This window comes from Liolophura sinensis, chromosome 8 (genome assembly GCF_032854445.1).
Source record: "Liolophura sinensis isolate JHLJ2023 chromosome 8, CUHK_Ljap_v2, whole genome shotgun sequence".
Lineage (NCBI taxonomy): Eukaryota > Metazoa > Mollusca > Polyplacophora > Chitonida > Chitonidae > Liolophura > Liolophura sinensis.
The window spans coordinates 19,912,442-19,936,454 of NC_088302.1; the positions used below are offsets into that span (position 1 = coordinate 19,912,442).

Below are 24,013 nucleotides of genomic sequence, written 5' to 3' on the forward strand. Positions count from 1 at the left end.
TTCTGATTGTGACAGTTTTGTTGATTTTAATAAGGTTTTTTTGAGGTTTGCTGGGAACATAGGATGCTATTATACTGGAAAATTGTAAGTTTCAACACCAAAAACGAATATTTTGTGGCATTTGCTTGCTTTTAAAAATGGTCTTTTTTTAGATGAAATTTTAGGTCATTTAGGGGGAAACATTTAGGTCTAGCACTTTTGTACAGCCAGATTGGTGGTTGAACATTTCTAACAGTTACACCTGTAAATGTCTTCTTGTTCTTACTTTCAGATTGGTGCTTTAGAAGATCATTATTTATTTGAACATCCGCATATTGTGAAGAGATCTGCATCTATAAGTCACAAACACCATGAAAAGCTAAACAGAGAACCAGAGGTGAGTGTAACGTATTATGCTGATGAGAATTTAGACTTTTGACATTTTTCATTTTTGCCATTCTGTTGTTTACATGGATGTTTTTTAATTTTGTATCTTATGATGTATTTAAGAAACACACATTTAATATCTTCTCATTAAAATTAATATCATTCCTGTGTTAATGGCTTTACACTCAGTCACTGCGCAATGATGGATTTACATGGTTTCTATTGATTTCATCATGCAAGTATGAAAACCGTTGTATTCTAGAAACTGGAAGACACGATCATGCTTTTGTAACTTTTCTTGTGGCATCTGCTGGATTTCTTTTCACCATAATCTTGGCCACCATCGTATAAGTGAAAATGTTCTTGAGTATGGTGTAAAACAGGAAATTGAATCAAATAAGTAAATAAAGAAATACTGCTTATCATGCAGATTACACTAAAATATCTTTTGAAAACTGTTGCTGGTGTGTCTGAAAAGCCGAATCTTGTCCTTAATTCTTTGCACCGTTGAAATGCCGCCCCTAAATACCAACTATGGATCACTGTTGCTTGTACTTTTGACATCCGTCACACAGTTCTTGATGCTATTGTACAGTGTAAATAGAAGGATTGCTGCTACTGAACTGTATTGGTTTAAGGTTAAAGGCAAAGAAAAAATACATTTAAGCATTATCTAGCTGATCGATACACACTAAAAATAATGTCATGATACAAACTAAAAATAATGTCGTGATACACGCTAAAATAATGTCATGATACACACTAAATATAATTTCATGATACACACTAAAAAAATGTCATGATACACTGTTCCTTTTGAGAATGATTTTCTCAGATTTGTATGCATTCAGATGTTGGATTTTAAGTAAGGATTTCTGGACGACAATTTATGGTTTTACATTCAAGACTCACAGAACTTCCTTTCTGCTCCAAATTGAGTTTTTTGAAATATAAAAAAAATAAAAGAATAAATTTTCAGGAAGGATTTCATTTGTTTACCAAATGATGAATTTGAATTTAGTTTTACTTTTACTTTCAACAAAGAAAATGATTAAAATGATATAGATAATGAGTTATTGTATTTTAAATAAAAATTTTGTCCATGGCTAAGTTACTCATTTTGCCTGACTCTGAGAGTGCTTTTATTGGCCCATGTGGGTGATATTTTATAATCTTTGTTTTGGCTCTAAAAATGCATTTTCTTCGGCAAATTACTGAATAGGCAAGCCTTGCACAGACACCATTACCAGTTTCCCATTAATGAAGTTTAGCTAGTTGTCCGAGACACCTGTTGTATTGGACTGGCATGTAAATATGATATTAGCTGTGCAGCCGCCATGTTTGCCAAAGCAATCTGATAGACCTGATGGATGCATCCATGCGTAGGCTCCTTTGCCTAAGCTTTATGGACATGACGAACGGTCACCTTAGTAATACCAGCATCTGTGACAATACATTAACTCTTTCGGTCGTTTTGTTCCTATGCCGACGCCATCTGATAAGTTGCCTTGCCCAGAACAGGTAGCAGGTGGTAAATCTATGAAATGGAAATCTGTGGTATTTGACCACTTCCAATATTACTGGCAGGCAGAATAATTGAGATATTAATGTTTGCTGAATATGCTTTATTGTTTGATGATCATGCTCCTGCATATACATCACTGTAGATGTCTGGGCATTTTGTATTCCAGATTGAATTTCTGGGTTCTTTAAATGTCAGAATGAGTGAATATTAATATCTGAGGTCTTTATTTCAAATTACTGGACAGATTTAATTTTTGATGATATACATATGCTAAATTAATGATAAATACTCATGGGACATAAAGCACTCAGTGCATGTATTTTGAAGCAGGATATATCTTGCACTCTAATAAATGAAATGTTCCTCTCATTGTTATAATCTCTATTTTAGAAAGTTTAAACCTTTATTCTAAAACAGAAAATAGAGACGTCAATATATACCCAGTGAATTTTTTCACATGACCAAACAGTGTTGTCGAAGAGTAATGTCATAGCATCCAGCGTTAATAGGCTAGTACGCCACATGTATTGTAAACATGTAAAACAAACTAAATGAGCCATTATTTCTTAAGTATATTGCATGAAAACATCGTTTTTTGGCTTTCTGTACTCATTATTGATGCATATATGTTTAAACTCAATGACGGATTCCTCAACAGCTCAGCTGGTTAGCACGCTAGCACAGCGTAATGACCCAGGAGACTCTCACCAATGCAGTCGCTGTGAGTGCAAGTACAGCACATGCTGGCTTCTTCTCCGGCCGTACCAGGGAAGGTATTCCAGAAGCCTGTGGATGGTCGTGAGTTTCCCCCAGGCTCTGCTTGGTTTCCTCCCACCTTAGTGCTGGCCGCCGTATTAGTGGAATATTCTTGATTACAGTGTAAAACACCAAATATGTCAAATAAATAAATAAATTAAACTCAGTGAGTAATGTGAGTATGGCAAATTTGAAACATATTGCACATTTCGTAAAGATTTCAGGGAGGTACATGTACATTTTAACATTTCCATTTAACATTCACATACATGTAACCGCTTTCACTTGAAGTCAGCTGCATTTATTTTACTGCACATACCAAAGCTGTGAATGATCCGACTTGATTTTGTCACTGATGATTGCTGCAAATTGTCACTGTAGTGTACGTTGCAGGGTGGACACAAACATGTCGTTTTACAGCTACGACTTTGAATTCTTGGGCTAGACATGTATATTGGGATTAGGATCACTTCCTGTTAAAACTCTGATTAGGTTGACGTTTTCGAAACCATAGTTTGACAACACATCGATTGGTATGGCTGCCTCCTGTCTTGATCTCATTAGTGTTGGAGGTTTTAGCATGACCAGCATCCTTTGGATGTTTGGTGAGGTCAGCGACATGTATGTCTGTTTCCCTTTCTCACCACCATCCATTTGTTGTTACAGAACAAACAATGCTCACTAATGAAATCTGAAACAATGCGAATGGCAATATATAATCTAATAAATGTGGTCTGGTAGTTTTTGATTAAGAGACTGGTTGTATCTTAGGTTCAATCAACCTCCTTTGGGACAAGGATTTTTGTATGTGTTCAAGGAGGCTTGTTAGGATCTTCAAAGATGTTTGCAGGATTCAGTTTAAAGTCTGTTGGCCTAAGTGACAATAAATCCTGGAATATTCATTATGGTACCAGATATTGCAGGCAGATCTTTAGTTTTCCCTTTGGTGGCACCAGAAATTTGACAGGTTCAGGTCATCCTCACCCCCAGGGGTATCTCGTCTGGACTGACACAGTTTGTGTGGGGCAGGGATTGCTGATCGTTGGAGATATTGCTTGTCAGACCTTACGGAAGGGAATATCCTGGCAATGAAGGAGATGGTAAATGTCAGCCGTTGGGAACCTTTGAAACAGAAGCTTGCTTTATTAACTTTAGAACGTCTCGTCCTCTTTAGCCTTTAGGCTTTCACTGTTTTTGTCCAGCCTATTGTATTAAAGAATTGTGTAGGCGTATCAGAACGATAGCTGCCATCTCAGATTTTCTTCTAGCTATATTGCTGAGAAGCAGATTTTGGATGTGTCACCGTACATGTAGATATGATCTGTTTGTTTGATCTCCTTAAATGCTCATCCAATATAATTAGCCACTCTGGTCTGTAAAAGTAACCAGTGTTCTGTGTTCTGGAAAGATAAACTACTGCAAAAATAAAAAAAACAAAACACAAAAAGAAACCCCAAAACAGGAAGCCAGGAAATTGCGACAATACTGTAAATATAGATTTTATATCAGCAAAATCAAATTTTTGGTGAAGTAGCAAGGTTGATGTTAAAGAGCAACACATGGCTAGGGCTTTCCAGGCTAACTTAATAATTTTGATGAGAGACATCCGTGTACAATCAGAGTTCGGCTGGTTAATGGTGATCTACGTAATACTCATGTAGAAACAAGAATACAGCACGTAACATTAAATTTAATCTCTTTTAATGGATGAATGAATGAATGCTTGGGGTTTAACATCGTACTTAACAATTTGTCAGTTGTATGGCATGGAGTCATTAGGTGCGTGTACATATATTGTGTCTTCTTCTGGCAGAGCAAGTCCATGCGGCCAAAGAAGTATCATGCCACCAGACACGATACCCCACCCAGTCACATTATGCTGACACCCTTCCAACCAGTCCTGCTCAATGCTGAGCACCAAGCGAGGCAGTAACAAGTACCATTTTTTTGGGTACCAAGTCTTTGGTATAATCCAACCTGAGTTTGATCACAGGTCTCCTGACTTTGAGGCGAATGCCCTAGCCATTAGGCACTGAAGCGGTCTAAATGATGCATTTACAGCATTTACCAAATAAAGGCATGTTGATTTCTGCTACATCTGTAGAAATTTTTCATGCTTTCTGGCAAAAGAGAGTCACTGCGTGTTAAAAGTTTATTGGCATTTCAACTGTTTCGGCTACAGACACGGTTGGAATGTTTAACCATTGTTCCGATAACCTGTTTTGGCTGGCGGCAAGAATACAGTCTTGAGCACGAAAACCACAGCCTCTAAGTACTTGTAAACTGCTACGAGGGACTGATAATGATATGAGCTTATTGAATTATTCCATTTATTTGTTGTAAAGGTTATGGGTTTAAGAAACCTGATTGCATCAAACATCTAATTTCAACTTATAAAATTGAACCTTCAGTGATCCTGGAACCAACAGTCAAAATCTGAAATCTGGCATTTAAAAGTTTTCCTGGTGCCCCAATTACTGGAAAGTTCTGAAGATAGCCAACCTTGATTGGTTCAGGAATTGACGACAAATGATTTACATTAAACTAATGGTTTCTGTGTACTTAACAAGTAAATGACAGGTAACAAAGTACATGTAGCTGAACCTGTATTAATAACACATTAGTGTTTAACTTTTTACTTCAGATATTAAAAAAAAGTACGACCTCATTTTATACTTTTTAAAGGGCAATTTCATATGCTTTTTAAAGAGTGACATGATTGTGTGGTGTTTTTTTCTTCTGACATTGCACAATGGCCAGAATCTTTCTCTCTCTGGCACCAAGCTGCGTTTTCAATATCCGCCCAGAATTGGTTATCCTCTAAGGTTTCCTGGCTGTGAAGATCACTATTTACTTTGGTCATTTTCCTGTGGACTTGTAATTTAACTAGAATACTCACTCTGTAGCAAAACCGTTGGCAGTACGAAACGTGACAGGAATGCACTGTGTGGAAGTTACGTTTCATGCCAGCTGAGTAGAGCAGAATTGTAGATAAACACTGAAAAAGACTAAACGCTCCCAATCGTTAATTTACCAATGGAATTTCCATTTAATCGAAGGCAGCTATTAAACGTGGTGTGTATTTTGGCCGGTTTTGGACCACCTGTTGGGTTGATAAATGGACTCACGGAGATAGCCGTTATTAGGCGTTAACGCTTTATCGGTAAACTGTGCTATTTAGAATGCGGGCTGAACGGGTAGATTGACTTTAACTTGTGCCTTATACTACTAGTACCTGTTTAAATATTGTATTACCTGTAACTGAAGAATCATGAAGCTGATTGCTTCTTTGTGTTTAGCGTTTAGTGCTTGTCTCAGAAGCAATTTTGTACAGACAATTGGCATTTTTAAAACCGTAATTCTTAAAGCCGTGTTGAATGTTGAGAATTGACTGACTGTCGTTTACTGTCTCCCCCAATATTATTCAACAGCAGAATACCATACTGCACACTGCAGTATTTAGCAGTACATGATTTACAAATGGAATAACTGTGTCAAAATAATTATTTGTCCTGCCACCTCTGTACTTTTGTTTAAGTTTGTTTTCACCTTCATAAACAGTAAAGAAACGCAGATGAACCTGGGAAGACATGCTTCGAATAGTAAAACGATTATTTACGTTCTTTACATGTTAACGTGTATTGTATTTCAACTTAAGTTTAGTTTTTTTCAGAGGACACATTTTGCTTGATTGTGATGGATTTATCAACCTTATAGGGCCAGTGAAGAAGTTTTTTGTGAAGTTTGATTTATTAGTTATCTGAAAACTTTTTAAGTGTTGCCATTGAAAGTATCCTTTTGCTTCTAAATGTTCATTCTTTACAGGCCAGACTATAGATTAAATACAGTAAATGGAGTATCAGATTAATTATACTTGTAACTGGGCACATGCTTATGCATGTTAACAGCAATCAATATTGTGTTGTTTATATTTGGCTGGACATTTGGCTGGTTTGACCTTATGACTTGTCATAGACTCACCCACGCTGGCCTCTCCCTTTTGTTGGAATAGTTTGTACGAAAGGAATTAATTCTGTGCAGGTATATATTGATTGGGAAATTCGGATGTGAATAGCGTCCTTTTAAGGATCCTCTGTACCTCCATTCCTGATAGATTCACAATTTCACATTTATTGATTCAGTCAGCGAAGACAAATGTGACCATAAAGTCTCATGCAAATTGTATGGCTCTTTAATAATTCGTGAAAAGCAAATTGGTTAAGTTCGTTTTGTGTAATTGAATTTACACATAATACACAGGTGACCATTTTACATATATATGCACTGTATATACTTGTTCATAGTGCATTTCTCAAGCCGACAGGATATTAAAATGTGCACATTTGCATTATCTGAATTGTACGTGTACATATACACTGATTTCATGTGCTAATCTCTCAATATCCCACTACACAATTCTGTAATACAGGTGTCAGTATATAAGCTTGTGTCTGATGACCTCAGAAGCATTCACACAGGTTCTGACTTTCCGGCCTTAACCAGTGAGGTTGGGTCTCCTAACCAGCTATCGCTGTGTTGGCTGCAACTTTAAGATAGTGGTTTTGTAAAGAACCTGGCAAAGGCCTGTGTTTTACTTCAGACACACTCTGGTTTCCTCCATCCATAAACCTGACTGCCATCATGTGACCCTGGAGCCTCCCATCAATGCGGTTGCTGTGAGTTCAAGTCCAGCTCAGCATGGCTTTCTCTCCGGTCGTAGGTTGGAAGGTCTGGCAGCAACCTTCGGCAGGTTGTGGGTTTTCCCCCGGCTCTCCTCGGTTTCCTCCCAGCATAATGCACCACCATAATATAAGTGAAATATTCTTGAATACGATGTAAAACACCAATCAGATAAATAAATATATGAAACCTGTTTTGTTCACAATGCCATCCAGTCATGCAATTTAGCAACTTGGGCATATGGTCAAAAGAAGAATACAAAGCAACCTGCAAAATGCTGTTTCCTAGTTACGGCGTGAATAGAAAGTAACATGCGTTTGTGATTCAGTGTTACAGTTGCAACAAACCACAGTGGGACAAATGTGTGTGATATGGGGGGACATATGTTAGTATCAAGTATACATGTATTTGTGGTCTGTTCTAAAGTGTGAAGGCAGTGTACAAGTATCTACCAAGAAATTTTATTGATAGCTTGAAAATTGAAAAATAGAGGTTAAAAAAAGTTACCGCACCTTCCACAGTATACATGATGGATGGGATGCAGGAGGCATCCATTTTCCTGATTTTGGACTCACAAATCATACTAATTGCTTGTCCTGACCATCTGTTGATTATTACTTACTCAGCGTTTCAAATTTACCACGTACATATGAATCAATCATGGACCTTTTATATTTGTGTAAGAAAGAAATATCAGAAATGTCTTCCAGAATTTTTTTTTTGGTTTCCATGGAGACAGACTATCAGTCAGTCACTATCAGTAATTGCTGACTATTAGCATATGTGCAGATGTGGACTTTTCGGGTTTACCGAATGAATGTAAACCATAAATCTTCATGTACAAGGGATGGACCTACAGGTACGTGTAGTGTCTCACTGTAGTCTAAAGATTGTTGAGCCAGATTGAATCTTTTTTCGTGGATACTCAGCATCAAACTTCATCAAATATAACATGTTTGTATAAAAAAAGGCTTGGATCCTAATTCACCAATTATTTTACCAACAATACAAATCTCAGTACTCCAGATCTTGAAGATTATATACATGTAGTCTTTATAATTGCTGTATTTATTCTTTTTTTCTCACAGGTGAGATGGTTGGAACAGCAAGCAGTTTTATCACGAAAAAAGCGAGGTTTTACCGAAGCGCCTTACACAATGGTGGATCCTAACTGGGGAGATCAGTGGTACTTGGTAAGTGATCAGTAAATATTGACGCATGGTCGTCTCCATATGGCTCGGCTCTCGGCCTGAATCACGACCACATCTCAACGTCTCCAAGATCAGACGAGAATCTATTGATCAGTGGGCGAGGACTTCCTGACAGCAATGACGTTTGATATTGGAAACCTGTTACTCATTAATCTAGGTATGGTAGATTTTAGCGGGGTTAGTAAAATCAAAGTATCTCATGCTGTAACTTCGCATGTGCTAAAGTAGCTGTTGGACATATGAGTAGTTGCTTCTTACATTACACTACCCTAATTCCTCAACGTTTTTTGCATATAAAAGGGCAGCTTTCAGTGCAATTTATGCAAATTTTTAATTTGATTTTGGAGACAAATATACATTGGTAGATTGGCCAGTTTCACAGCTTCACAAAAAGTGTAATTTTATCTGCCCACACAGAGAAATTCCCTCAGAATTTGCTTAAGTAAACACCTTGCAAACATTACATTGTATTCTTTTCTCTACATAGTGTATAAGCTCAGCAATATGTTTAAATCATTTAAGGTTTAGTTTGGGGCCTTGTAGGCTAAAGCTTTGTTCTTGCTTCAGTCATCTCCTCAGCAATAAACAATGAAGTGGCCACAGGTTCAAATCCATCTCTTGCTTCTGTGTCTTTGGCCAAGGAACATGGTTTATTCCAACCACTCTGGTTTCCACCAACCATGAAAAAAATATCATATTTAATGACTGGAAACCTACGAGTTCAAGTCCAGCTCGTGTTGGCTTCCTGTCCATTCATAGGCGGGAATTTCTGCCAGCAACCTGTGAATGGTTGTGGGTTTCTATCGGGTTCTGCATGGTTTTCACCCATCATCATGACCGTTAGTAAGTAAATTTTGTTGAGTACAATCAGGTAGATAAATAAATCATGTAGACTTCAAAGGTACATAGCTACATGAATCAAGTTTAATAGCTCTGGTTTGTCTTGCGGGGATATAAAATTGAAATGAGTTTCGCTCTAAGTTCTCTTCATGTACCGTATCTCATTGGCTGTATGCATAACAACAAAAACTGCCAGTGGCCAAGACATGGTTGCTGTGGGCATGCATCTGTTTTAAAGGGCACGTATTACAGATTGTATCATGGTAGAATATTGTTTGGATACTTTGACCATCTATACGTAAACTTCATGGCATTGGCATTATTTCTACAGAGCAAATTCACTCAGAGTTATAAAATTTGCTTCACTTCATATCTCTACCACCAGAGCGGTAGTCTTTTGAAAACAAAGCTTTAAAATCTATGCCTCTTTTGTGTATAGGTCTGATACTTGTCAGCTCTGCACTTGAAGAACTGCTTAACCTAAAGGCAAAGAAAACGCTTACATGAAGTATTATCAGATGAAAGACCATTAAAAACTCTTCAGGAAAACAGTTGGATTTACTTTTTTTCTTTGTTGGTTTAACCTTGTTAAATGTATTTGAATATTTTATTCTATGGTGTCCTGTTCTGGCCACAATGGAACCAGTGATGTCACATGAGGTTTTTTCTACTTGACACATTCAACTGCTACATTTCATCATCCAAATTGCAAATATGTATAGGCCTATGAATGCAGCCACTGATTTGACCTTGAAACAAATTATTTCAGGCAAAAAGTATAGACGTGACTTTGGCTCACAAAAGACCATTGTAGAATCTGATCTTATAACACAATTTTTGCTCGGTTAGAAAAATTATGTTTTCCTGGACAATTTTAATGGTCTTTCATCTGATGTATACTTCATTGTAAAGTAGTCTTTGCCTTTAAGAGTTTGAAATAGGACAAACCTGTGTATTTTGATCATAAATACAAAATCTGATGGCTGTATTTGTTATTCACTCTGTCTTGAGGCTCTGAAACTCTGCACATTGAGTTTTGGCCTCCCTGTACGGCACTGCAGTTTCTGTCTTAATGGAATTCAGTGAAGGTTTTTTTTTTTATGCACATTGGTGGCTGTCCCTTGAGCCTGTTATAGTGATTGTCACTGCATGTTCTTGACTGTGATAAATTGATTGCTGTTTTTATTGTGTTTGTGAGAAGTGTTTGTCAGTGTGCACAAGAAATGCATGTGTGTGTTTTTCATTAATTCCCGCCGGTTTAAGAAATGCCTTTTCCTTTGACTCCCCTCCTGAGCAGTGTAATTTGGTGATGGCATATCCTTTAATAATGGCAAATCTGATGCGAAAATCAATTACAGCTGCTGGAAACCAAAGGTGTAGTGTTTATGTAATGGTGCAGAGTGTATTGGACAAGTAAACCTTGTTAGGGAAGGCTGTTTCACCTGTTAGCACAAATGCGTGCTGATTTCCCAGCCAATTTGCCTCAGGTGTGAACATGGGGCTAAGGGCAGATTTCACAAGGCTTTGATTCAAATGCTTATAACTGGATCTATAATTGGATCATATTACTCGGAATTATGAAAGCAAGAGAAGGGCTAATTATCTTGAAGGAAGTCTTATCATAACATATGGAATGATGAAATTTTCATTATTGTCAAAATTAAAATTTTTGCAAGTTGGGCATTGCTTTGTGGAATTGTCCACTATAGGTTTATACTCAACCTCTGTTTTGTATTCCATGCCTGTATCTTAATTGGTGTTCTACACTAGACTCCCAATCAACTCACCGGTTCAGCTGGTCCAAGTCGCTGATGACCGTGTGACTTGTAGATTCACTGATGTACAAGTAATGACTGCGGAGTCCAACTAGAGTTAGAAAATTCTTTATTGGCACATCAGTCTTCTTATATAAAGTTGTGTTGGGCCGTAAACTGTCATGTAAATCCTGCTTTTGACATGGACAGCGCTTGTGTGAGTTATTATGCATGTTGCCATTAGCTTGATTAGACTGGTTAAAATATCAACACACACTTGTCAGAGCTGTAGGCTATGGCCCCATGGGGTATATAGATGTCACATCTGGAGTTTAATGAATTACTAAATTACTACACAGAAATATTAAAGCATGACCAGTTCGACTGACGTCATTCTTCTTTGAGGCGCTGCGTTTTGTGGCACGTCATTGTGATGTCACACCACTAAATCAGAGCTTTGTCTGCAGTGGAGATGGCGTGCAGGGTTTTCCTATCCCAACTTTTAAATATATGTATGCAAAACTGACTTTTTATGTGATAAATATTGTAGGTAAAATCGTTATCCACTTGTTTATGATGGGAACTTTAACCTGGCTCAAGGTTACAATTTCACAGGATTTAACTCCCCATACTAGCAGCCCCAATAGCACAGTTAGTAGAGCGCCCTCTTCGGGGGCGATAGATCCAAGATCAATCCAGGGTCGAGTCACACCTAAGACTTTAAAAAGAGGAAGTTGTAACTTCCTCGCTTGATGTTCAGCATATAGGGGATAGTGTAATGACTGGTTGACCCGTATCAGTATAATGGCTTGGGCAGGGCGGCTTACTTGCCTTCGGTAAGTCGTCTTAGTGAGGCAGCAATAGATAAAAGAACGGTGGAAATCCTTCCTGCTACAAGGAGGCACATTACATAAACCTTAAGAATTCCTTCGCCGTCATATGACATCATTGTTTATGATTAATTATATAATTACATCATGATTGTTTAGTATGATGTTAAACCCCAAGCACTCACTCATTAAATCCCCTTTGTAGCCTTGTCAACAGGCAGGTGCATGTAACTTACACTACATCTGTTTGTGTGCTTTAAATAACCAAGACCCCTTGCAGGGGCCTGGACACATGCCACTGATACCTGACTTGATTACCTTCTCATGTTCCTTGGTGTGTAAGCCTTACATGTACATCAACACCTTTCACTCCTTTTCACACAGCCCATTTGAGCTTTATAATTGTGTCAGATGGAGAATGGGGGCACTCACAGGCTCTGTCATATAGTGTATATCATGGCTTGAGGCAGACAACATGTATTTGGCCAGTCTGGTCTGGCGGATTCTGACAGTATCTTTTATTGTCAGGAGGGCAGGAGGTGGTGGTTGAGCTTTCCCGTTAATCACTAGGAAACATGGTGAGGGTTCAATACCAGTGTATTGGACAGGAAATTTGTAACTTTTCATTCCTTTGTGACAGTTAGTGACAGTCAACGACGGTTGTCGGTCCGTTAGCTCAGCTACAACATTTGTTGTAAGCGACTTATCTTATGCCAATACAATATGCATATGCTGCATCCGTGTACTTTATGCCTGAGAAAGTTACTATCAGTAAGTTGCCGTATGTCAGTGGCTTAATTATCGCTCCCTCACCAAACTGACTGCCATCGAATGAATAAAAATTTAATAAATACACTTGTATAAAGTAAATTTTCTGTTAGAAGGGAATTTTTTTGTACATGCACACTAGACAGAGTGTTTTCATTGGCTCAGTTATTTACCATGCCAGCCCCCGTGCATGCAACTGGCGCCTGGCCACCCAAGGTTTCCCTCGTTAGGGCTTGGCTTGGCATTGGTTTCCAGAGGCCGGTTTCCACCACATACATGTAAGTGACCTGAATACTGTTGCATTTAAGTCTACTATCTTACTAAACTATAAACCACAATCATTACAATCACACAAATATAGGATTAAGATGGGCCCGAATGAGACTTGAACTCATGATGATCTACACATATTAACACCAGGTGCCACTTCTCTGATGGGCTAATAGGGATTGACTCTTTAGGAGTGTAGTTAAGTGTATGTGTGGTGAATGACATTTTGGCTGGTTTCTGTCTAATCCAGTATTGGAAATCATATAAATTCTGTACAGTGTGTTTTCCCAGACAATATTGCAAATTGCTTTATCAAATATAAATAGCTAGACTATATTGGCTCCATTATATTTTCTCTCTCTCTGATAAATGTTGTTTTTTTGACATTTCTCCTGATTGTGCTCTGCATTACATTGGTTTTTTTTACAGAAAAATCTTATCAGTGCAGTGTGTGGGATAACAAGTGGTCTCACAATGTGTAGTGTTGCCTTTGTCTTGTTAAGGCCACACCAATTTTAATTGTTGTTTTACAGGCAAAAAATCTGTTTTCAGTGTCGGTCATACATGGAAAGGTCTCCCGGCAACCTGTGAATGATTGTGGGTTTCCACTAGCTTTACTTGTTTTCCTCTCACCATAAAGTTGACCATCATCGTATAAGTGTGAATATTGTTGAAAACACTAATGAAATAAATAAATAAAGCAATGTTAGAGAAGGGTATGAAAATAAAAACTAGGAAGTCGTCTAATTTTTAGAAAATGTGGATAATCCTGGAAATTTTTCCTTTTAAAGACATACTGTAATTCTTCAACTTTTTCTCCAAAATCAAATTAAAATGTACATAAATTGCACTGAAAGTTGCTCTTTCATATGTGAAAAGGTTGAAGAATTAGGGTTCAAATTTACCTGATCAGAAATCCTTGAACAACAGGGAAATTTTATCGACATGGATTTGAGTTGCCTTGTTAAACACAAAATAAAGTTGGTGTGGCCTGAGCTCTAGGGCATACTAGTATATAGGATTTACTGTTACATATTGTAACTGTGAATGTCTGCGAAGGATTAGTAGTAGGGGTATGTTTCAGCAGCAATAATGTTTCTGCTACACCAGATAAATAGAAGATCTTGCAGACTTCTTTGAAAGGAGTTAAATCCATTCTGGAATTAGCAAGCAAGGGAAATTATAAAATCAGATGAATTGAGATTTTTTTCATGCTTTTATCTACCATGTTTGTGTTTTTGCATATATATGCATTCATATATAAAATTTTGATGATTTTAAGATAATTTAGGGGGCAAAATGATAGGTAATTTACATACGCCTTTGTGTTATTTTTATACTACCTCTATATATCATGTCCTTTGCTGTGGATGAATCTACAAGGTTTTTTATTTATTTATTTATTTTATTGGTGTTTTACACCATACTTAAGAAAATTTCACTTATATGACGGCAGCCAGCATTATGGTGGTAGGAAACCAGGTAGAGCCCGGTGGAAACTTGCGACCATCCAAAGGTTGCTCACAGATCTTCCCACGTATGGCCGAAGATGAAGCCAGCATGAGCTGTAAATCTACAAGGTTTTATGTAGACTAAGGTTTCTAGTTTTATAGAACCATAAAGAGCAACATGCACATGTGTATTAGCCGTGATGTACATGTACGTTCATGGATTCTTTTCAGTTCATACATGGATCTCCTGATGATGGCACAAACATGGCAGCCGAAATAAAGATCGACAGCTATGACTTAATGCTTTCCTTCTATTTTATATCTCTATAGTGCCATTAGTCATTTGGACTGCCAAATATCCTAGTCAATAATGTCTGTGCAAAAGTACCATTAAAACCAGTGAATGCTGTTTGCTGATTGGTTACTTTATCTTCCTAATGGACTCCTTACAAATAACACCTGTACCACAGCTACAACTAAGGTTATGTTGTCTTGGTGACATGCAGGATGGCTTGATGGTTGTGTGGATGAAATTTATTTGGGCCCATTTGCCGTCTGACAATATGGTATGCACTTTAACCCTGCTAGTACTAAGAAATCTGTGCTTTACGTCGAAAAGATTGTCAGTTACTTGTTAAAGACTAAGGGTTTTACGCTGTGGCATTGCAGTTAACCCCACCAGTGGAGCAGATCATTGTTATCTATGAGTGAAATTATCTTTTGAAGGGCAATAAATGTTCTATCTTTTGAAGGACATTAAATCTACTCAAATACTAACAAATTAAATGACTGATTAGGATTTAACACTACAGTATTTCAGCCATATTGTCACGAGAACACAAATAAAGTCAAGCATTAAAATACATAGACACAAGGCAGATCGAGGGTTTGACAAATGAATTTATGATATTTGTGATATTAGAATTTGAATGCAGCTAAATTTATGTGGCTGCACATGCATGTATGTATATTATATAGTATTGAAGTTTTTTTATTCCACACTTCTCCTGTAAACCTGTGGTCTCCGTTGTTTGAATTTTATTGCTCCCCAAGAAGCCTCAAGACACAGAAACAATTTTTGTGATCTCAGATCAGACAAAGAATTGCATGAACATTGATTACCATGAAGTGTAAAACCTGAAAAAAATCCTCTATGTGACAAAGTTTGAGGAAGATGAATTATACTCTAATAATAAGAGATACTTGTGCTGAAGAAGGTTTCATTTCTTTTCTTCTTTGGATATGTCCAGCATAGCAAGGTTCTATCATTTCATCTCCATGGTCATGTTCAGAACAGAGAATTACTGTGATCATGACTTATTGATGATGTATGATTATGCATCTCTGTGCACTACATACCAATATAAAACTATCTGTAACTGTAATAAAGATAATGTAGTTGTTGTCTATTTTGTATGAAAAGTTTTGAGAAAAAAAATTGAAGAAAATAATTTTTTTTTTTATGCTGACTATGGAATGGATATTTGGTTGTGTTTTCAGCATCGGGAACAACACATGGACATGAATGTGATCCCGGCTTGGCAGAAAGGCTACACGGGAAAAGGTGTGGTGATAACCATACTGGACGACGGCATCGAGAGAAACCACTCAGACCTGATGGAAAACTATGTAAGGCTTACATTTGGTGACTTCCATATATAGTCGAGTACAATGTACATTGTAGTTGTGGCAACGAATGGTACACTTTAATTATGTGTAAGCGGGTATTTGTAAATGCAGCTGTCACATGCTGTGTTTGAGCTGTTTAAGAATGGGAGAAAAGTTGTGCAAGTAATGAATTATTAGAACTGGAAATGGAATAGAAGGAATTTAAAATATAAAGAAAATATAATTGTATTTTGGCTTGTATGGTATGGTTGCTCACAAGAGTTGTCTCCCTTGAATATATAGCCAGACTGTTAGCTGATGTTTATAACCTTCTTTCTACATGTACAGGAGTCCATTACCTAGAATTATGCAACTTCCCTATAGCTAGTCTCCACAGCACACTACACATGTTATGTCTGTAGATGCTCGAGCCACCTGGCAGAGAAACATACCAACCTTTTGAGTGGAAATTGTGAACTGAATCATGGGAAATCTAATGTAGACAGCTCCTGCAAGAACTGGCCACACTATGAAACCGAAACTCTGTATTTAAAAAGTATGATTTCGCTAATCATTGATGCTGTGCAGTTAAGAACCCATTGACTATTTTTGTATTTCCAAGCAACTCTAAGACAATTACTATACAAGCTATTATTGTCCTTTTACAAAACTCTCCACAGTCATAAATTGTTTTCAAGTCTATTTCAACACAAATGCGTTTGGAACATTTTTCCCCCCACCATGTATCAGCCATTTCTTAAACAATAGGGGAAAAAAATATACATAGCTGTGCAGATTTGTCACGTAAAGTGTTAGAGGTCCAAGAAAAGTATAAAGTGCTGTAGAGACTAGCTGTAGTGATGTTACATACTTTTAGGTGATACAGACTTTATATTGAGTTTTATCCAGTGGAATGAAAGCATTTACATGTATTTATTACAAATAGATTTTGTCATACAATAACAGTGTGGAGAGTAAACAAGTCAGTTTTATGATATAAAGTAAATTCCTTTTCTTCCTGAGTGATATTTTTGAGGTTCATTATGTGTCACTCCAATCTAATAATTTGAATAAATTTATTTATTTATTTGATTGGAGTTTTACGCCATACTCAAGAATATTTCACTTATACGACGGCGGCGGCCAGCATTATGTTGGGAGGAAACCGGGCAGAGCCCAGGGGAAACCCACGACCATCCGCAGGTTGCTAACAGACCTTCCCACGTGCGGCCGGAGAGGAAGCCAGCATGAGCTGGACTTGAACTTACAGCGACCACAATCGTCAGAGACTTCTGGGTCATTACGCAATTTGAATAAAAGTCTGTGACCACTTCAGTGATGCGTAAATTCATGAATAGCGTTATACATGTGAGTTATATTACTGGCTGTGTTTGGAGTACAGTCGATACGATTTAGTTTTGTTAGCAAACATATAAAATGTGTGACATCAAAATATAGCATATTACTCTTGCCACAGTAATGATGAGATTCTCATAGAGTACAACTCTGTTTATACATAATGTTCAGATGACTGTTACAATTCCGTAAAAAGCACTGTTATGATAAGCAAATTCATGGATGGCTTCCAACTGTCTTGTGTAGCTGAGTTTTCCCCACATGTCAAGTGTTGGTGTTTTTTGACAGGATCCGCAGGCCAGTTATGACATCAATGCCAGAGACTCTGACCCGATGCCTCGTTACGATCCAACTAATGAGAATAGGTGAGAACCTTTGAAAAAGAGTTTCAACTTCTCACTCTTGCTAAGGGTGAAAAAAGTCTACTGTAAGCAAATGTTAAGCAAAGTTTGTTGACAGTAGTTCACCCATCATCTGGCTCGCCATGTTAAAGAGGTACCAGTGACACTTCTTTCCTTCAGAAACTTCACAAATGTTCTACTTCTCAGTGTTCTCCATTGTTCGTCTGCTCGAAATAACTTTTCAACCATTTTCTGACCATGTTATGGTAAATTTAAACAAAAATGGTTACCTAAGATATCTGATAGGCTTTTTTTTTTTATTTTTAGTGATAGAGTTTGAATGTGAAATTCATCTCAGTCACTAACTGTTCATATATCAAAAAACTTTGATTGTACACTTAAAGGTCCAGCATTTTTAGATGTATGTCAAAAGTGCTTCAGGCAAATTCACCAGCTATGCTACTTGTTCTAGTCCAGTTTTTTGTTGGATCAGATGCTACCTTATGTTCTTTGGGTGCCTGGAGAAGGGTGGGTCATTTCCCCCCAGCCATATAGCTGACTACTGTGCAATAAGTGACTTTTGTACTTTCCAGTTGAATATTGTATTGTGATTTCCATTTGAATAGGGTAACATTTCCATTTGAATAGGGTAACATTTCCATTGAATAGGGTAACATATGGTTCTGACCTAAAATCTGCCATGTCTTGTGTGTCTCATGTAGACCTTATGATATACATTTCAGACATGGCACCCGCTGTGCTGGGGAAGTGTCTGCATCAGCAAACAACAGTGTCTGTGGAGTGGGCGTTGCCTTCAAGTCTAATATAGGAGGTATGACTCTAATACCAGCTCTGTTTGTTGTTCTTGGTAGTGAAAGTCTCATGGTGCTTTATTTGATTGTTGTTATACCACGTATTGAAGAAGATTTCACTTAAATATGAAGGTGGCCAGCATCATGGTGGGAGGAAACTGGGCAAACCCCGCAGGAAAAAGTCTCACAGCATAAATATGCTCTCTATGGGAAATGCAATGGGAAGAGGTTTGTGATAGATTCCGGCATGTGTACAGGTGTACAAGATATTGGTAATCTGAATTTTCAAAAATGTAAAAGCATGAAAGAATAAAACAAACAAACAAACAAACAAACAAAAAAAAACAGATAAAACTTTACAAAGTTTGTTGATTTCCTTCCTTGTTTCAATAGACAAGGTTTATGAATAGCCTTAAAACTTTCTAAACTTGCAATACACATAATATTATATGTTCAGTTGAATTAAATAAAGATTTTAATTTGTCTAATGAGTTTTTAAGACAGATTCATCCAGTATCCAGATTCATACAGAGTCTGTATCCATAAATGAACTCGCTGTTGTAAAAGTGAAATACTGTATTTGGTAGTTAGTTTAGTTTTTCCCAAGTTACACATTTTGCTTGAATCATCCATAGTAGATGGTCACTTAAGAGTTCTTTTGTTAAGTTTGATTAATTTCTATTCTAAAGAAATTAAATGTTGAGATCATCAAAAAATATCATTTTACGGCCTTTTTGTGCTCCTTAAAGTACATTTTTACATAACAAACTTTGGGTTAACTACAGTAGTCTTGGAAGGTGCTTTATAAAGCACGAACCTTATAAATGCACAACATATGCTTGTAGGCGTGCGTATGTTGGATGGGGATGTAACAGACGCTGTAGAGGCAGCCTCTCTAAGCCTTAACCCTCAACATATCCACATCTACTCGGCTAGCTGGGGCCCAGATGATGATGGGAGGGTGGTGGATGGGCCGGGGCGGCTTGCTAAACAAGCCTTCATTAACGGCATCACCAAGGTAATGACAGTTGGATGAAATGCCATGAGCAGGTAAATCAGTCTTATAAGTGGTATAAGCAGTTAGGCTCAGATGGGCTATGGCTAGATAGGATGGACTCGGTAGAGTGTGTGTTGTTTGTTCATGGCATGTCTGCATGGACAATTCTCCATTTTGAATTGGTGAACAAACCATGTTTGGAATTGCTTTGATGTATTTAAAAAGAGGCTTTTAAAGGGAGACAATTGAGTGACCATCGTCTGCCGGGCATTTGAGAATTGCTTAATGATAAAAAATTAAATAAATGAATAAATTCAACATATATCAATTTTGGAAACTGTCCTATTGCTTTATGTTAATTATAGAAATAATGCAATAGAATGAGTACATTAAATATTTGTGCATATCTGTTTGCAGGGCCGGAATGGTTTAGGGTCTATCTTCGTGTGGGCCTCCGGGAATGGAGGGAATTCCCACGACTCCTGTAACTGTGACGGCTACACTAACAGCGTGTTTACGTTGTCGGTGAGCAGTACGTCCGAATTTGGCACTAAGCCCTGGTACCTGGAGGAGTGCTCCTCTACACTGGCCACTACCTACAGCAGCGGCGGCTACCGCGAAAGACAGATTGTAAGTCCTAGGAGCAGTAAAAGGAACAAGTGCTAATTTACAACTGAGGTGACAGCTACTGATGCACTGATGTCACTTCTTTTATTTTGAAAGACCCATATCGGGACGATGATGTTAAAAGTTTAACTGACTGTCTGATTTATGTACAGATGTACAGAATGTTTTATAGAGGAAACTTTGACTATTGAAATTGAGTCGCAGTGGGTGTGTGAATAAAGTAAATTCACCATTTAACACCCAGGGAAGTTGTAAATTGGCCAAATGTAGCATTAACTTTTGCATTTGGCAAGATGCTATTGTTTCTCGCAGACTGTTCATAGTTTTCTTCATACATGAAATTATGAGGAGGTGTACAAGTAAAGACAAATAATGGTTTTATGGTTTTATATACAGAAGTAAACAGATTCCACTCGGATTAGAATTTCATGACATTTTTCCCAATGTTATTCACTGTTCCTATTCGTATTTTTCCAGGTAACCACAGATTTACATAACTTGTGCACAAAGACGCACACCGGCACGTCTGCTGCTGCTCCGCTGGCTGCTGGGATAGTTGCCCTTGTTTTGGAAGCCAAGTGAGTTATCTCCCCTCAGTCTACACTCATGGGCACTCACACTACAAATCGGGTTACATAATTCATTGTCTCTTTGTTTAAGTGCTTGTGAATGGGTTCTTTATCACTGCCTCATGGTGAAGTAGGGCTGTTTTTCATCTGAGCTGATCTTTATTGTGTTGTTAATGTTTTTTAGCCCTAAGCTGACATGGAGGGATGTACAATATATCACGATGTTGACTGCGCGCACAGATGTGTTCAAAGATGCAGAGTGGAGCGTCAACAGTCTGGGCAGAAAAGGTAAATCTACTAATAATCTCCTGGATTGGTTATAAATTAGCGATATCTGTATTTAATAATCTGTATTCAACAATATGTTTAAATATCTGTGTAACAAACATTCAAATTTAGGAAATTATTTAGTGTTGTTTATTAAGGAAATCCTTTAATCAAGAGAGCCAGGTTTGCTACAGTTGGTCATTGTTTTAATAATTTTAAAAGCAATTTTCACATTTATTTTTTTTTTTGATTGGTGTTTTACGCCTTACTCAAGAAAATTTCACTTATACGACAGCAGACAGAATTATGGTGGGAGGAAACAGTACGTGGGGGAAACCCTCAGCCACAATTTTGACATGAAGGTTTTATCTGTGCATAGTTAAGTTGTTTGACTTCACTTTGATTCGTGAAAACCATACTAACTTGGTCTGTTTATGCTTGTAGTGAGCCTGAAATATGGCTATGGCCTAATGGACACCTCTGCCATGGTGAACCTGGCAGAGACCTGGAATAATGTCCCTGAACAACATACCTGTGAAAAAGTCGCCAATACCACTGATGTGTAAGTGTCGTGCAGGGTCGGGTTATACCAAAGACTTCAAAAATGGTACTTGTTGCTGCCTCGCTTGGCGCTCAGCATTTAGAGGTTAGAGCAAGGAAACATGACTGGTTAACCTGGTGTCAGTATAATGTGACTGGGTAGGGTGTCATGTTAGGTGTCTGCAGCATGGTACTTCAGAGGCAGGCAGCACTTTGGTGGCATGGACTTGCCTGCCTCAAGGAGATACACTGTATACATGTACTGAATGACTCGCCGTCATCACATGACTGGAAAATTGTACAACAGTAAAGCCAAATCATACATTCATTCATTTGAAGTGTCATGTTTTGCCAGTGTTATGATTTACATGTGTGTACATGCTATGCTGTAAACATTCCAGAGTAGCACATCTGTGAGAAAGTTGCCAGTCTCAATACACATCTCCATTGTGTATAAAAGTGAGCTCTTTGTTCACTGTTTTTGATGTGGTTTACAAAGTTTTTTTCATGAGTATATTGCTTAGAAATTGTTGAAAACCAGAAACCAATCTAATAAAATGTATCCTGTGATGATAATACTGAAGTGAATTTTTATAAGAACCCGTACTTGTATACAATAAACCCATGCCAGACGGTAGTTTAATTTTCCTGTGCTGAGTAGATGGGGTCTGTCTGGTGTTGTAGGCCTTTAACTGGTTCCCCATACTCCACGACCATCGAGGCAGATGGATGTGATGGTCAACCAAACGTCATCAAATTCCTGGAGCACGTGCAGATTAATGTCACGCTGTCGTACAGTCGCCGTGGTGACATCTCTCTGCACTTGACCTCGCCACAAGGCACAACATCTACGCTGTTGCCCAAGCGTCGGAATGATCGCAATATCGGAAAGTTTGACAACTGGCCGTTCATGTCTGTGCACTTTTGGGGAGAAGACCCAACGGGCACCTGGAAGCTTGAAGTCAGGAATGAAGGCATACTCTCTAACCATGGTAAGCAAGCAAGCTTATTATGTTCAGCCGTAGGATGGGTTGTTACAGAAAGGGTATCAGTAATGAACAGGTAATGTAGGTATAATTTGGTGATGTTATGAGTTATGTCCCCTTGTTACATGATGGTGGTGTATGCAACTAAAAATTTCATCCGGGAAGATTCTCAGATTGATTAAAACGAATGAGGAATTTCTCCGGGGAAATGAGACATTTTGAAAGATGCATGTAGTTCTTATTATAGAGGGCTAACATCAGTTTTAACGAATACTGCTCCAAATTACATGGCATCAGTGTAGCCCTCTGCCCTCTCTTGTGATAAAGGGAGGTACTCAAGAGACAAAATAATGTATCTCTGGCTTGCTTCTATAATAGGTTTGATGGACTATCAGGTGTTGTCCTCTTATTGCTCAATTCCTCTTGAGAAAAGAGGTGTTGAACACCAATTAAAGGACATTTGTGTCACGTTCAAACTTTTTTGTTGGTGCAGGTAAAAACACTCCTCCTGTATCTTGTGAGTTGTGAAAAATGTTAGGCAACCTTTGTAGACATCAGTTTACCGATTAACTTATCGCACCATGTTCTAGAGGCATACATGACACCTCCTTCCTTTAGAAATTTCTCAAGTTCACAAATATTCAGCTCATCAATTTCTCCATCGTTGGTGTGCTCTAAATAACTATTTGTGAAACTTTATCAGATGCCCGTTTCAAAGTTAATGTGATGCCACGATAGTTCCCTAACTTTTCTGACAGATCACATGATACAGTAGGACTTCTTTACTTTGGCGTTAAAAGAGTTCGTGCTTGAAACTCTCCTTTTTTATCTGCATACAACAGGTAAAAAGTGGACATGAAAGTGGTTGTGCTATTTACTGGAGTATTCAGGTGCGGTGGACATAGCTTGGATGACCATCAATTTCGTCCAAGACTAAGCTTCACATTTTTCCTGATCCCTGTGATGGTTCTGTTGATTTTAAAGACATGGGATGATATTCTACTGGAAAATTGTAAATTTCAGTGCCGAAAGTAATATTTTGTGACATTTATTTGCCTTTATAAATGCACACTTGTAGGCAAAATTTCAGCTCATTTATGGTATATATGATAGTGTTTGAAAATGTTGTGTGTTTTTGTAGGTATGCTGAGCTCTTGGTCCCTCAGGCTGCACGGCACTGCCACAGATCCGCTGTCTGAGAGCCCCATCAAGGTCTTAGTCACCACACCCAGGAAAGAGGCTACAACTACAACAGCTCCTATCATTGTGAGCTCATACAAATACAACACATGTTTAGCAGCGCATCTCAGAGCAGAACATTGTAGTGATTTAATTCTGTAGCATAAAAGGCATAATAATAAGCTTGACATTGGCTTTGCTATAAGTCATTCCGCTCCGACTGGCACATTGAAGATCTACCAGCATCCTATTGATGGTCGTGGATTTCCCACTTGCTCTG

The 24,013-nt window shown here is 37.9% G+C and overlaps 1 protein-coding gene across 1 annotated transcript in view; it reads left to right on the forward strand.

The window, feature by feature from the left end:
* The window catches only part of LOC135472761 (furin-like), a 56,579-nt gene that overhangs the window by 15,387 nt on the left and 17,179 nt on the right, over window positions 1–24,013 (forward strand). Inside the window, exons 2-13 of the mRNA XM_064752426.1 lie at window positions 272–376; window positions 8,416–8,520; window positions 15,952–16,080; window positions 17,704–17,780; window positions 18,500–18,588; window positions 19,414–19,586; window positions 19,983–20,195; window positions 20,670–20,770; window positions 20,946–21,049; window positions 21,473–21,590; window positions 22,253–22,560; window positions 23,696–23,820. Of these exons, the coding sequence (XP_064608496.1) occupies window positions 272–376; window positions 8,416–8,520; window positions 15,952–16,080; window positions 17,704–17,780; window positions 18,500–18,588; window positions 19,414–19,586; window positions 19,983–20,195; window positions 20,670–20,770; window positions 20,946–21,049; window positions 21,473–21,590; window positions 22,253–22,560; window positions 23,696–23,820 (1,647 nt within the window). The remainder of the gene's footprint in view (window positions 1–271; window positions 377–8,415; window positions 8,521–15,951; window positions 16,081–17,703; window positions 17,781–18,499; window positions 18,589–19,413; window positions 19,587–19,982; window positions 20,196–20,669; window positions 20,771–20,945; window positions 21,050–21,472; window positions 21,591–22,252; window positions 22,561–23,695; window positions 23,821–24,013) is intronic.